Source organism: Lampetra planeri, chromosome 32 (assembly GCF_965212315.1).
Source record: "Lampetra planeri chromosome 32, kcLamPlan1.2.h2, whole genome shotgun sequence".
NCBI lineage: Eukaryota > Metazoa > Chordata > Hyperoartia > Petromyzontiformes > Petromyzontidae > Lampetra > Lampetra planeri.
In genome coordinates, this window is record NC_136138.1 from 2,997,582 (window position 1) to 3,013,644 (window position 16,063).

The 16,063-nt window shown below is 43.9% G+C and overlaps 1 protein-coding gene across 2 annotated transcripts; it reads left to right on the forward strand.

Annotated features, from left to right (window-relative positions):
* The first annotated feature begins 842 nt into the window (after positions 1 to 842).
* LOC144729296 (uncharacterized) lies at positions 843 to 15,744 on the forward strand. Of its 2 annotated transcripts, XM_078609441.1 has the most exons (11): positions 845 to 1,141; positions 1,588 to 1,707; positions 2,942 to 3,028; positions 3,563 to 3,650; positions 4,914 to 4,965; positions 5,439 to 5,469; positions 6,069 to 6,105; positions 8,411 to 8,500; positions 10,032 to 10,091; positions 11,666 to 11,776; positions 12,617 to 15,744. In XM_078609441.1, exons 1-11 carry the CDS (start codon positions 1,082 to 1,084, stop codon positions 12,775 to 12,777), a joined length of 897 nt encoding a protein of 298 aa, XP_078465567.1. In that variant the 5' UTR covers positions 845 to 1,081; the 3' UTR covers positions 12,778 to 15,744. The 2 variants fall into 2 exon arrangements, with proteins under 2 accessions (XP_078465568.1, XP_078465567.1); XM_078609442.1 differs by lacking the exon at positions 12,617 to 15,744 and having other exon boundaries at positions 843 to 1,141; positions 11,099 to 11,757.
* Positions 15,745 to 16,063: the final 319 nt, after the last annotated feature.

The window sequence follows — 16,063 nt, forward strand, 5'->3', positions numbered from 1 at the left end:
TTTTCACAGATATCCAGTAGGGCGCTGGTCAGAACGTTACAGCAACAAACATTACAAAACAAGAAAGGAGTGCAAAGTCAAGGAAATGTAAACAAATCACTTTAAAAACATATCCAAAGTAAACTCAAATATCTTAATCTTACCAGACAAAGCCCACTGAGGTATTAACTTATTTTTCAAAAGCCACCTGACCACAAATGATAGCTCAACAACGTGGCCTATCACGTGGACATAGAAAACATCGAGATGATCTAAATAATCTGAACGCATATTTATAAATGCGGAGGGTGGAAATAAACCGGAGGACCCGGAGGAAAAAAAATCCAAGCGACCGCGGGCAGAGAGACACGCAGACTCCAAATATACAGCGGGCATCAGGGTGAACCCCCCCGACCTGTATACCAGGCGAGGAAGTTAACATCTCGCCGCCGTGGTGCCCCGATCGAACTCGTTTCGCCGGGGCTTCGTAGCGCAATTATTCGTAGCTAACAGTAGTTGAGCGCCCTCTAGTTTTTCAAACTTTAAAGATAAATGTTTTTTTTAAAGTGTGGGCTATTTTATGGCAAGCCACAAATCAAAGTGACGTTACCGACCTCTAAAGAACTCACAAACGCGTTCGTCAATGACACTGCCCTCAAAAAATATGTGGAGTATTCGACGTTTCGGGTAACGGCCCTTTTACACGCGTCGTCCTCCCCCCCCCACCTCACTTGTGCAACACCACCGACAGCGGGCGTGCGTGCCGAGGCGGCTGTGTGTTGCGCGTTCGTGTGTGCGTCTCGCGTGACATCACACCTGCGGTGGTTTTCCAGCCTGCGGAAGAAAATTGTGATTCCCCTTAACGGTGGAAAACTTCCCCATCAGTTCACGAACAGATGTCACTGCTGCTGGGCAGGGCGGGCTGTATCGTCAAACCCTTTGTTGTCAAGCTATCACTCGACGCAGACAAAAGTGGGGTTTTTCTATGTAAATTCGAGCTGCAATTTGGAAACCCCCCCCCATCACCACCTATCTCACCAATCATATAAAGGGCTGCTGCTGCTGCTGTGGAGAGCTCAACGCACACACTTCAGTTACAGCCATGCCTCTGGGGAAAGCGGACGTCGAAAACATTTTGAATGAATATGGACCTCTATGCAAGGTAAGTGGCCGGTTTTAATTATCGCACTATTACTTAACAAACCAATCCATATACGAACCAATCCATATACCGTACAATTCTAGCGTAGATATTTTTATTTTACGATGAACTGAAAGGGAGCTTTACAACGTTTGTATCACTGATGCTGATACTGGCCACTAGTGTTATCATCATCAGCCGTGGTCAATCCACTGCTGGATGAAAGTTTCCCCAAGCAGCCACTTAATCATCGGTCCGGCATGCGAGTTGATCTCATCCCCTTCCAGAGAACGCGTTCCATCCCTTGTGCTGCCATTCCGTCATTGCTCTCGACCCTCAGGCGCAGGGGATGATAGGCTCGTGGGCCATCACCAGAAGGGATGAGCGCCGGCCAGTTTGATCGACTGAGCAGAGAGACCGATTCGCTTCGTGTATTTGATGTTGTTTTTTTTGCTCCCTTTCCTCAGATACAGCAAACCGCGTCCGCCATCTACCGAACGCAAACCGATGACAAGACGGACAAGTGCACATCGGGAATAACGTGTATTATCAAGTCTTGGGAATTGCTCTACCTCCTCATGTGCGCGGTTCGTACGAACCTCATCCACATATATACAACGACGTGTTTATATATATATACAGATACAGTGTATTATAGGGGTAATTCCACGGTGAATAAATCATAAGAACAATGCAGATGCATTGGACATGGCTTTCTTCTCCGATCACACCAACCCGTCGTGCAAGAACATTTTAGAAACTGTTAAGAGCTCCAATGACACCTCGTGGTCCATTGTGCGATTGTCAAGTTCTGCGAGCCACGCTGTAATTCCGTCACCTTGGAATTGCCCATACAATACTGTATACACGGTGTCTACTTGATATGTAATATTACAAATAATGCACGGCCCTTTATCGATCAACTGCTGGATGAAGGCCTCCCCACACCGTGTCAGTCATGGGGAATGTTTGGCCATCCTTTGGCACGTTGGCCATTGCCAATTTGTGCAGTGGGGGCCTAGGTGCCCTCATCTCAGCCGTGGCAGGGAATCGCTGGACTCGTGCATGCGCTCCAAAAAGTCCAAGTGATTTCCTGCTCTCATGAGCATTGAGGAAGTGCTCATCGCCTGTGTACAGCCCGAGCCAGTGGTGGCAATTCCACATTCCCATGGTGGGGGTGAGTCTATCTATAGGATAGGCAGCCTCGTAAGCACGGTGGGCTGAGTAACCCCCCCCCCCCCAGACAGAATTGAATGTTGCAATAATTCGGTTGCAAGCTGCACATTCGTCCACTGAGCCACCAAGCCGGTTGTACCTGTTATTTTGTACTATACATATACAGTACATGTACTAAAATGAATATATTGGGGGCCACGAGTCGTGAACTACCTTGCCCGGTATACAGGAGGGCGTAGGTTTGGAGTGTGCATTTTTCTCCGGGTCCTCCGTTTATTTCCCTCAACGTTTAGAATCAACGTGAGGCGTTTTAGAGTAATTGGTTCTACAAATGTCCACATGATAAGTCGCTTCGTTGAGCTGTCATTTGTGGCCAGGTTACTTCTGAAAAAGAGCTAAATAGCTCAGTGGGCCTTGCCTGGTAAAATAAAATAGTTTAGTTTAGTATTTTTGTTTATATTGCTTACCCTTGAGGTGGACCCTATAAACATACGCTCTCTAATAGCATACGGTGTTCTGCATTTGATATGTTTGCTCTGATAACTATGAACCACGGACACACAAAACATAATTTGTATCCCTTGTGGTCACATCGTGCCTATGTACCCATCTCATTAACAGCAATCTGTGTGTTCTGTTTTGCAGGACGGGAAGCTAGAAACCATCTGCTACATTGAAAATCAGATATTCGTGGAAACGACTGACAGAACACTAGAATTCGAATCGTGGAAGGTACGGACCATTTGAATATACTCCACGTACATCGGCTTCCACACAACACACACACTTAAACGAAAACAACACAGGTGTACGGAGTAGGATGTTTACCAACGTGGGCATGGTGCTAATTTGAGCCGAGTTTGTCGAAAGCCAGGAATACATTTACTTGAATCCATAGTAACTCGTGTTGTCGATGGTTAGGGCTCGAACCTGTATATTTGGCACTGTAGTGCAATCATTGCTTTGACTCCCGTGCTGTTGCACAGTGTTGTCGCAACTGCCCATGTCAACCGATGTACACGGCCTTTATTGGAACGTTAATTTTGACGGGACGCTAATGCTCCCCACGATGCAAATCGTCGAACGCAACATGTCGCGAGACGGTGTGGCTCAACGAGTTCACAAATTACATTTGAGCAAAATAAACCTGTAATGCTCCCAACGGGTGGATAGTGACGATGACCATCACATCGTACATGTGGCAAAGTCATGGCTTCCAGCCAAGTCCTGAACTGAAATCAACGAATTCTCTTCTCTAATCCCCAGGGACGGAAGATGGTTTTGATATTCTCGGATGAAGAGGAGCTGGACAAGTTAGCAGGGTCCCTTCCACCACACTTAGTCAAACGCAAAGGTAATGCCCGTGCAACTGCATCATTCAATGTGCGTGCCGTTTTAGTCCAGTGTCGATCAGAAATGGCTGACTCGGCGGTATATCGAGCGGCCTGCAATTTGGAAGGCTACCAGTTCTAATTATTGGGTGGCACAGGCCACGTAAGATGTTTCTTGTTCATGTTTTTGGTTGTTGCGGTTGCACCCGAGTCGAGAGCCGCATGGCTCACAGGGTTATACCTAATAAATGAAACAGAAAGCATCATTCCTGTAGGGTCAATTAAACGCGTACCGCTTCTGCAGTGATTCTTCGATGGATAGACTCGTGTTGTCGTCGTCCCCCGCCATGGGAATGTGGAATTTCCACCACTGGCTTAGGGCTGTAAATAGATAATGAACACGACCTAAATGCCCATTTCGGAAGGAACCCCGCTTTGAGCGCAGCGTTTTACGTACAACAATAAGACGTTGGTGGCTAGCGGGGTTTGGAGCACCGAGTCGGCACGACCCCGGACGGGGAGGGTTTGAACCGGCGGCCAAGGCCGACTGTGAGCACGGGGCCCTCACGCAACAGCCCGCCGCGTAGCTGTGGTGCCAAACAACCACAGACGGTGACGCGCAGGTGGTCGCCGACCCCGCGCCTAGCGGCAGTCTTAAACACGATGCCCCCCACATTCTGGCCCGGATCGGCGCAACCGCACGCTCTCAATAAATAGATAAAGCAAACTCTCAGGTGTGCATAGTCGGTGGTCTCGGCAACAGTCATTAATGACTGGACCAAAAAGCCATGATATTACATTTGGGTGTTCATTTAAGTTGGCTTATGCCAGCTCTGAGACTTAAACACTACACAGTATTTGGAATGACATTGACAGTTTTTTGTTGATGCAGTTATGTGAATATCATCTTCCTGGCTGTAGAGTTCTAAAATATAAATGTATTTGCCTCATTCCATGGGGAATGATAGCAAGACAAAATAAAGTGGAGAAAATAGACAAACATTGACCCTGAAATAATGTTAATACCCCTATGTTTTATTTATTTCTGTTCCAGCACTTTGTAATTTCAATACCTGTTTACTCGTCTTGTTTAACCCACTGTTTAAAAAAATGAAGTGACCAATTATATTAATTCCTTGAATGTAAATAGCAGTTTTATGCAACGTAAACTTAAAATACCTCTGTTTATGATATTTTATCAATACAAAAACAATGCCAAGATTTACACCTGTCTCATTGTCAGGTCGAAAGAGATTAATTACTTTAATTGTTGTATTTTTTTATAGGGAATACATCGAAAACGTCCTCTAAAAGCAGCAAGCACCTTCCCAAATTGAGGTAATCATAACATCATAATCACACAATCATCGTTTACGCTTTTCAAACTCCATGTAGCATGTCCGTGTAAAGATGAAATACGGTTCCATGGGAAATGTTGTAATAGAAGCATCCTTTATTACCGAGTGGCCATGCAATTAAGATGAAAATGTTCCACAACTTAAATTCACCTCGTTACACGTGATCAGTTTACCAAGCCAAGATTTGGTTTGAGGGCCGTAGTCTGCCGATGAGGAATTCTTCCATTCGTTCCAAAGGCCCCCGCAGTCCAATGGGTTGGTTGACCCGTGTGGAAGAATATGGAAACTACCCTCTAGACCCAAGCGGAGATGTCCAGACCTTCCTCTGTTGGAGGCGCATTCACTAGCAGTGCCTTGTGGAAGAAATTGCACGGATGCACCTTTCTAGATGCTTACGGAAAATGCATACCTGATTCATTTTCTCTAATCGCCGTTTCTCATGTTCACACAAAGGTTGTGGCCACGGAGGAGCCTGGATGGCCAGGTAATATCAGCATACCAGATCACATGCACGTGGTGTGTGTACACTTTAAATAGTTCAACACGTTTCCAAAACATGTCCTCTACGTGGCATTTCAGACGAGCCGATGTGCCATGACGCCGAGAGATGCTTTGCATATACAGCTTACGCTACACGGCAGCTACAACAGTTATGCGATAGATGACAGCGCAGTTCACAATTGCCGACGCGCGTACGAATAGCAACGGTAATACCGTGTACACAACGGAATCTTCAGCAATGTTGCGACGCTCAATCGTGCATTGATAAATGTTTAAAGACGTTGCTGCAGGTCTGTAATCATCATGTTCATGTTCAGCCCGATTGTCAATCCACTGCTGAATGAGCGCCATGCCCACACTGTGCAGAGCATGGGGGTTTTCTGACCATACTTCACCATGCGAGTTTGTGACACCGGGAAGCGTAGCTGTATGAACATTGTACAGTACAACAGTGGATTTTGATTAAATGCCCTCAACGTATCCCCGCATCCTTTAACACACAATAACAGGGAGTTGTGGTTATGTTCATTCAAGCCTTTGAAGTAAGATATATTTAAATGCAACTGTATCTTGTCTCACCAGACGAATACTCAACAAAAGAAAAAGCAAACCCCAGAAGGTACGGTTCGCAGCGTGCCTGTTTACCAGGAATTTTGCTACATTTTAAACGCGTGGGTATTTCCCACATTCATATATTGGCTCTGTCGGCACAGCGCTCAAGTTGCAATCGGTTGGGTGGGTGTGCGTTCAAATCCTGGTCAGCTGCAGACTCGGCTCAACATTTATCTGGGGGAGGGGGTGGTGGATAAAAGGAGAAGTCAAACAGTGGCCATCCAAAGGATAAACGTGACCCTGGCCATCGTAATGTTGAATTTACCACCATTAGCTAGGGACGGACAACGACATTAGGAACACCCAGCGCCCATTCGAGCTAGACGACACTTGACCCAGTGCCGGATTATCGTAATAGCAAAAGTAGCTACATATGCTACGGATTGCGCACTTTCAAGGGCCCTGCGCGAAATGCTTTCAAGCTATCAATTCCGGTTCAGTGATTCTGCACTTGCTCTATTACTATAGTACTATACTGCCTTCAACTTTTATGAACGACTGGGTGTTTAAGGTTAGCGATGTGTCGTATTATCTGGCTGTATAGCAAATTAAAACATACAATTACTTTACTATGCAAGTACAAAATTCGTGTTTTTAATATTGACGACGTTGATGTGTCCTGTAACTTACTTCCGACTGGATTTGGCGAGTGTCCCAATGTATGAGAAGCCACCCAGGAGCATCCCACCCTGGCAACGCCCTGTAGTCGCACGGTCTCCGGTAGCGAAACAGGTTTTTTTTTCCTTCAAATGACGATCCATTATGACTTTGCTTATTAGTCTCACCCGTCGGTGGTTTGAAACGTTGCCTATTTATAAACACAGCTGATGGAGGAGAATGCCTTTGACTCGTGTTGCTGCGATATGGCGATGCAATGACGATAATCCATGAGATCCACGATAATCGAGATAATTTTGCTAAACATCATCATGTTGCGATTATCGCATTTTTTTATGTTCTTAAATGTTTAATTTGCCGGAACAATATGTACAATATAAAAATGATAAAAATTGGCCATAATTAAGTAGAAAAGTACAGCGATTACCCATTAAATCACTGCTTTGTGAAAAGTTTGCCGTAGTAACTGATGGCATGGTGATTATATAATGCTATGATTTTCTGACAGCATCCGTTTTATAAGCGTTAAAGCTTGTAAAATTGCAATAGATTGGGAGACTCGTGGAAGGCTTGTGGAGAGTGAACTGCAGTCGAATAACTTTTAAGCTGATAATTGGTTCTTTACCCTTCTATCTGGCAACAAAACTGACACCTTTTTTACAAGGAGTCATGTTTGCATAGACCGCAATACCTGCAGTCATAATACAAACAAAAGAACATAACTCTGATACTGTGCACTGTCCTTAAAGTTGATTGATCCACACCCGAGACAGCTTTCCTTAGAGCCTAGTCTCATATGGGTTGGACCAGATGACGCCAAAAGGCGCACAACTCAAAGACAATGCACCATCAGAGTATGAGAGCTCGGGGCAAGCATCTACACTATGGGAACCTCATTTGCCATAGTGTAGATGCTTGCCCCGAGCTCTCATACTCTGATGGTGCATTGTCTTTGAGTTGTGCGCCTTTTGGCGTCATCTGGTCCAACCCATATGAGACTAGGCTCTAAGGAAAGCTGTCTCGGGTGTGGATCAATCAACTTTAAGGACAGTGCACATTATCAGAGTTATGTCTTTTGTTTGTATTATGACTGCAGGTATTGCGGTCTATGCAAACATGACTCCTTGTAAAAAAGGTGTCAGTTTTGTTGCCAGATAGAAGGGTAAAGAACCAATTATCATATTTTTACTGGCAAATGAGGTTCCCATAGTGTAGAAACTTTTAAGCTATCTTGATTTATGATTGAAGTACATCAAAGCACAAAACTAAGATCATTCAAATGTGAAATACAATGCCAAAGCTAAACAAAATTTATACTGTGATGGTCGTTACATCATCAAATTGATTATCCCATCCAGAGGTAATTTAGCCTCATCACCATCTGTCCAGGGTTACGAACGAGTGAGCAACATCTCCTGATTGCTATCTGCACATGTGGGTCCCTGCCATAGTAATGTGGAATTTGAACTGATGCCTACAGCAGAAGATAGACAAAAATGAGTACCACTTTGTGGGGAGCCGCATGAGTGGTTGTTCTATGAATACTGCTCCTAAATATTGGCATGGAATGTATATGACTGGCACCCACTCATTGCATGCCTGCATGAGTACACATCCCGTCATAACGTAATGAAAGATTACAGTACTTCTAGATTAAACACTAATTATTATTATTGCATTTCTTGTATTTACAGGCTCGATGAAGACGCACACATATGTGGTGTGTCCAAGTAAAGTTGCTAAGCCTGCTGCATACATGGAAATGTGCAGTGATGATGAAAAAGGTTTGTGATCAAATTAGATGTTTATCTCCATGCTGCGGTGGCGAGCAGTAATCTAAAAGTAATAACCTCCATTTTATAAAGTTCCTTTTATATTGAAGTATCTCAAAGCGCTGTACGTAAGAATAAAACTACACTCACAAATATAGATACAATCTAAGCGAGATAGAAAGCTGATAATAATAACAATATCAATGACTACTCTCGAAATTCGAATAAAAGCAAATAATACAAATAATAATTGCAGAGTAATCAAATCAGACGACAGAAAATTTTTGTTTTATCTTAAGTTACAGGGAAAGCCTGCAAGTACAAGTAGGTGAGCTTTAAGACATACATTTTAAAAGTGACACAGACTCGAAATCCCTAATTGACAGAGAAAGGAGATTACACAGTAATGGCGTCAGCGCAGGATTAAGCTAGTGCAGGGCCTGTAGCAAATGTTATAATGGGGCCCTAAATTTAAAAAAAACGCATTTTTTACTTGCATGGTAAATTAATTGTATTTTTTCATTTGCTATATAGCCAGATAATACGGCAAATCGCTAACCTTAAACACCCAATCGTTCATAAAAGTTGAAGGCAGTATAGTACTATAGTAATAGAACAAGTGCAGAATAAGTGAACCGGAATTGACAGCTTGAAAGCATTTAGCGTGGAGCCCTTGAACGTGTGGGGCCTGTAGCATATGTAGCTAGTTGTGCTACTAGGAGAATAATCCGGCACTGCGGTATCTCTGTCTCTGTGTGTGTCTTTCATGTCTCTGTGTGGCTCCATGTCAGTATCTCCGTATCTCTGTGTGTGCCCCCGTGTCTTTTGTGTATCTCTGTATGTCTATGTGTATCTCAATGTCCACCAGAGACAGCTTTCCTTAGAGCACCCTTTGGCGTCATCTGGTTGAACACCGCATGAGACTAGGCTCTAAGGAAAGCTGTCTCTGGTGTGGACCAATCAGTTTCAAGGACAATGCATAAATTATCAGTGTTGTTTTTTGTTTGCATTCTGACTGCAAGTTTTGTGGTTAATGTAAACATGATTCATTGGAAAAGGTTTCAGTTTTGTCGCCATAAAAACGGGGAAACCCACTATTATTAAATTGTTTACCATCTAAAATTCACACGTAGAATGGTAAATATTAACCATCGTTGTATCTGTGGGACCCTTTGGCTGTGTCAAGATATTGAATTATTTTTTGAAGAAAAAAAATCTTAAAATCATAAATACAGGAGGTGTTAAGATGTTCAAATAAACAAATAGACAGCTATTACAAGGTATACATTCTCGATTAATCACACATACTTGTAGTAACAAAAATATATGCCAACAAATATGCTTGATAATGTATGCAAATGTCCCTGAGACTAATTGACCGACACCACAGACTCTTTTATAGCTTTGTCTCACCCGTGCTAGAGACCAAAGGCTGCCAAAAGGCGACCTGTACAAGCAGCACAATGCAAACACCAAAAAGCATTAATAGCTCTGGCTAAGCAAGGTTATAGCTTACATGTGTGCGTGTCTCTGGTTCCGGCAGAATCAAAAGCTCCCAAGCCTGGACCTCCTCCACCTCCTCCCTTATCCACACTCCCGCACGGTAAACACTCACCATCGTATGTGCATTCCAACAGTGGGAGAGGGGGGGGTCTCTACACCACTGTTGACTTCACACGCAGGACCTCTAATGTAATGCTCATTGAATTATCCGCAGAGACGTATTACGGGTTGAGTCAACGCCCCACTCGGATTTGAACTCGTGTTCTTTCAGTTTCATTTATTTGGTATGGCCCTGTGAGCCATTCGGCATTCGGAGGTCTCTTTCTTTGCAAGCAGATAACTCGAAATGCATGTGTTGGTTTTGGCGATGCGTCTCCATGAGTCCATGTTGTTGGCTGAACCGATGAAATTTAAATCTTTACTTTAAATCGTGACACGAAGTGGGGAGATCGATGTTTACAAAGGGACTTTCAATTATTTCGCAATGTTTTTGCGGGTAATTCTCATGCGTGCATTTGCTGCTTGTGCAAGGACACTCAAAGGCCTACTTTTCCGCATTATGTCACCATGGTGTCATTTTACACACGTACTTGCACACGTTACTCCCTGCCTTTACAATCGTGTTTATCCCTGCGCTGTGCCAAAAGTCAACAACACAACAACAAAAACCAATGTGGGAATTGAACCGATGACTTTTGAGCAAATAACCTTGGTGGCAAGCGTACAAAACGACAGGTTAACCTTGCTACGCATACCGCTGCATCATTAAACCATTTCACACGTAGCTACGGGTAACTCGCAATGATGCATAGGTGCATTGCCTGGGTTGCCGATCTTAACAGTGCTTGCGAAATAAAATAAATAATTGCGTCTACGGAGACACCCGGTTCATTCAGTAGCTGCTCCGCACTCACCGAGGAGTCTGTGATTAGCAAGTACAACTGATGACTACATCATATAAACAATATAATATAAACAACATTATTTACCCTTATTACGTGTAGCTCATAGTACATTTCTTTTGCAGCCTTAATTTACGAATGTTTCCCCTTGGTTTTTTTTCTGGGTCACCCCCCCCCCGCACCCCCGTGACCTCGAATAACCAAGGTCACGCAATTCCCTGCTCAAATGAACACTGAGATGGTGCCAATCTCCTGCTTACAGCTCTGGTGAAGTATCGAGTATTTGTAGAAATTACACATTTGCTATGGTGGTTTATCCGTCGAACAGTCACCGTTACAATTTCACGCAGATTGATCCCAGAGGAATGCTTAGCTAAGCAAGCTGAGCCCCACAATAAACTTTTATCCATATCAGAGGTTTTTGGGTTAGATCGCGTAAATATATCAACGTGCCGTTAAAACCCTGCCACCACCCGACACAGCCAACTAGTAAGGGTTGTCACGTAAACAGAACAAGTTACTAGTTGGCTGTGTCGGGTGGGGGTGGGTTGTTAACGACACATTTATATATTTACGTGATCTAACCCAAACACCTCTTATGGATGATATTGGTCGCGAAAGCCTACGTGTTAAAGGAATTTCGAACTCGCAGCCTTTCAATCACGTGGCACCCGCTCCGAGCCGCGTGCCACCCTGCTGTACAAACACATCAGGTGGCTAAATTGGTTCCTCATGTCGGTGTGTGTTTGTGTTTGTGTCTATGATGAAGTAGAAATTGTATTTAGAAATACGAGGCCTCGGAATGGTGGACAGCAGCAGGGCATCGCCTCAACTGCATCGCCACCCTCACCTGCATCGCCACCCTCACCTGTACCCACTAGAGGTGAGCACGCACCCAGCCCTCCTGCCCTCACGTTTATTGTTCTCACCCCTCCCGACGCCTCCACCACTGCTCCTCTGCAAATTACACCCCAAACAAGAAAGCAAAAAAATCACGTCGTAGGTAGGAAACGACTCGTATGTACCACCGTGCATTCCGATGCGATGTAACTGAAACTGCTCTAGAGGAGTTTTACACCCCTAGCTGCCACTGCAATTTAGTGGCCTAAAATACAATGTTTCGCTCCGGATGATCACTGCAAAGTATGATCTGTGTTTCGATTTAGTGTGCTAATCTTAAAGGTGCATTGAAAAATGTTGATACTCCGACTGATGCTCCTACTGTTGTGGAGTGACTCATGCAGCCAGCTATGGCTGCAGAGTTTGGTAGAACATGTTGGTTACGTTTATTGTGAAAATTCGGTCACAGTTCCTATGACCACTGTTTCATTGCTTTTATGGCTTTATTTTGGTGATTTTCGATAAGTTTTTTGGTTTGGCCATGTTTGTTTGTTGTAGTACAGAGTTGGACTGATGGCCTTAATCTAAGTTGTCTTGTGGTTGTTGTTGTTTGACTTGCATCCCACTGGGATTTTTGCACATGTTAGTGTACGGTGCTTTTTCTGCAATATTTTACTGTCTTTTCTTGGATTTTCTGTTTGCACTCAGTCACATATTCACTTTAAGATGTTTTTTGTTCATTTTTTTGTTTTTGTTTGTTGCGGTTGCACCCGATTCAAGAGCCGAATGGCTCACAGGGCTATACCTAATAAATTAACTTGAACTTGAACTGCAACCCGTTGTACCTATGACAGACTGACCCTGTGTAATCTTATATCCGCAGCGCAAAACGAAGACGCAGAACGGGACACGAAGTGTCACGTGAGACTTCAGCAGTGCCCCATCTGCCAATGGTGGTACCCCTTTCGTGACATAATTTGGCATGCCAGTGCATGCGGGGAGCACGAACTGATTAAGCCAATCTCGGCCGCCGAACACACGTGACCCCGCACGTTCATGTTAACGTGCGTTGTGTCCACGTGAACGCTGCGCGTTCAACATTCATCACTTCATCCAGGTCGAAGGCACGAAGCTCAACGCTACCCCCTGGTGGGATACCGGGCTGGGTGTGGCCAGAACGAGGCGCAGAGGCCAACAAAAAGTCGAGACAATTGTTGGGTGGCAGCCGGGGGGATGGCAGCACTGCATGAGATTCCTCTCTATGCGTCGCCCCCTCGTGCCCGCGTGGATCTTCTACGGATACTGCAATTTCCTCCCACGTTCAAAATGCTACTTTTATGATACTGTATTTGCTAAAGTGCTGAAATGGAGGGCCCTTCTTTTACAAGTTGCCTCGAGACCCAAGTGAGGCTTTTTCCGGGTACATAAAAAACTGCATTATTTAGATTTGTATTGTTTTATCTCCATTGGCAGCACGGAGCCAGCGGCGAACATTTCAGGTTCCTACGTTGGGGGCCAGTCTCTGCTGAGGACCGCCACTGATTGATGCTGCACAAAGTTGCACTTCTTTTATCAACCCCAGAGGGGGATGGTTTGGCTCATGACTCTTTTCCACCTTACAAAACTGAGCCGTGCCAGGATCATTGTCACATTTTATTAGGCAGCCATTGGAGCTATGTGCACTTTTAAATCTAGATTGAAAACTAATTTCTTTAAAACTGCTTTGTGTATAGTTTCTTCACCCCCCCCCCCCCGCGCACCTCCGATGAGCACGGTTGGCTAAGTATGGTGCGAAAGAAGTTCAGCATACATGTAAATAGAAACTCCACATTCTTGTGACAGGGTTGAGTATGTCCATAGGACAACCAAAGTTTCTACATTTGATCATCATTATCATCATCCATGATCCATCCGCTGTTGGATAAATGCTGCCTCAAGCTACTGCCAATTGAAACTCATGGCGGGTCCCATAAGCCCCCGGCTCTCGCATAAACTGCGTTGCGACGTCATTTTACGTCTGTTGAAGGCGAACGATACGGCAATCTATTCCTCTCGAAGAGCTCTAGACGATGCGCTAATCAAAGTTTTAAAGTTTTGTTTCTTCTGCGCATTCCTCCTCGCTACGCATGGACGACATGACAACATAATGATCCGCGCCAAGTGGGTGGCGGCGTTTATGTGCACGGTGGGACGGAGTCGCCAAAATTTTATTAATTAATTACGATTTTGACTTCCGTTTGTTCGGGACCCCGGGGCCCCGCCATAAAGTTCAATTGTCGTCATCCAATTGTTTTTCTGGTCTCCTCGTTCAAGTCCTTCCACCACCCGTGAGAATGTATGCAGTGCGTTATTCTTATTTCGGATTTTTTTTTAAGTTTAAGGACAATGTTGTATCCTTTCTTGAATCCTCTAATCATGTACATTCTTGAATTTGTTACCATCTGACAAATCTACGTTTTGTATAAATGCTATATTTATATTGTATACTATGTAAATAATACGTTGTAAACAAATAATACGAATAAACTGGCAAGTATATACACTGTATAATATGTACTTGTAATAAGTTTACTGTGCATATACATGCCCAGCCGCAGTATGCTCGGTCTTCTTCCAAAGCAGAGATTGAGACTGTTTTTGAGTTTGGCCACATGGTCGTAATTTTCACGCCAATATTATTGTCAATCACCCTCCACCGCCCGACAAGATCGTCACCATTGCACATATATCATCCGTACTTAATGAGGAGTTTAATAACAAATAATAATTTAAGATTGAAACAATTACTGCTTATGATGATTACTTAATAAGGAGTAACTTAAGGGCTTCTTGAACAGTTTTGTGGGCTGCTTCTACTCAGATCCAAGATGGCGACGCCCAGCCAGTGACTTTATCAGATAGAAACTTTAGTTGGTTAACCTGCTAAATACATTTTTTGGCTCTTTCGGTAAAGCCACATAGAAAAAAGAACAAAAATCTAAATCATGCTGTTGCGATCACAACACAAGCAATTGTCTTCAGGTGAAAAAGAGGGGGAAATCTGCTGAGGCAGGCTGTTTATAAAGGTTTAGAGATGGGCGGGGCAGCTAATGTTAATGTAGGAGCGAGTAGGAGAGAGAAATTTGCTTGTAAATGTAAGCTCGGCGAGGGCCAAGCTCAGTTAGGGCCCGGACGACGCAGTGGCAAGTCGCCATTTAATAACACACCTAAAGGTTGGCTGTGTTAGTGAATGTAACTCAGAGTCGAAAATAACTGCTAACATAGGTAAGTAGGATAGGAACCTCACAGCCAGTTATGACCTAAACTGGTTAATAACGTCCTTCCAATGATTGATCAGTTTGTACCCATCTTCTCGGTTGAAATTGTGTCTGTGTTTATATATCTGGATGGCTTCATGAATGAATCGTTGCTGATAGCCAGTGGGTTTGCTGAGAACCTTCGTCTTGGCAAAATCAATTTAATGTGTGCCCACCGCGTTAAAATAATGATCAGCCACGGTTGAAATATTGGTCCTACCGTGTTTTCAGATCTGCATTATGTTCACGAACCCGGTCCGAGACATGTCGCTTAGTTTCCCCAATGTAACTGCTGCCGCAGACACAGCTTAGTTTGTAGACACCGGGGTATTGCATGTCAGGGATCATATCCTTCACAGATGGGATCAAATCACGAATTTTATGTACCGTGTTGAACCGTACCTGGATCTTGTGTTTGCTCATGATTTTGGAAATCTTATTGGTGACCCCTGCTATGTATTGCAAGTTGATGGTTTTGATTGGGTCCTCAGATGGTTCTTTCCCAACGGTTGGCGTGATAGCTGTACGGATTGTGTAGTCTGAATATCCATTCTTCTTGAGGACTTGGTGTACGTGCTCCAGTTCACTGGCTAGGTGGTGATGGTCGGAAATACAACGAGCTCTATGGTGTAGAGTTTTGATGAGGGAATTATTTTGGGATGGATGGTGGTGGGAGTCAGGTTTTAGGTAGGCATCCGTGTGGGTGGCTTTTCTGTAGATATTGTCCCATTAAGACATCAGGTTTCTTTTTGATTAAAACATCCAAGAATGGTAACTTTCCATCTTTTTCCACCTCCATTGTGAATTTGATGGCTGGGTGTATGGATCAATCTTAATTTTAGAACTTTCGTGACTGCAGGAATTATTATTTGGTTCTTTCGGTTCAGTCACGTCTAAAGATACAATAATAAATTAAATTAAATAATATAATACGACGTTTCGATTGCAACACAAGTAATCATCATCAGGTATAATGAAATAGCGACATAAAATCTAACCAGAAAACTATAGACAGACATATTAGCAGACAGATA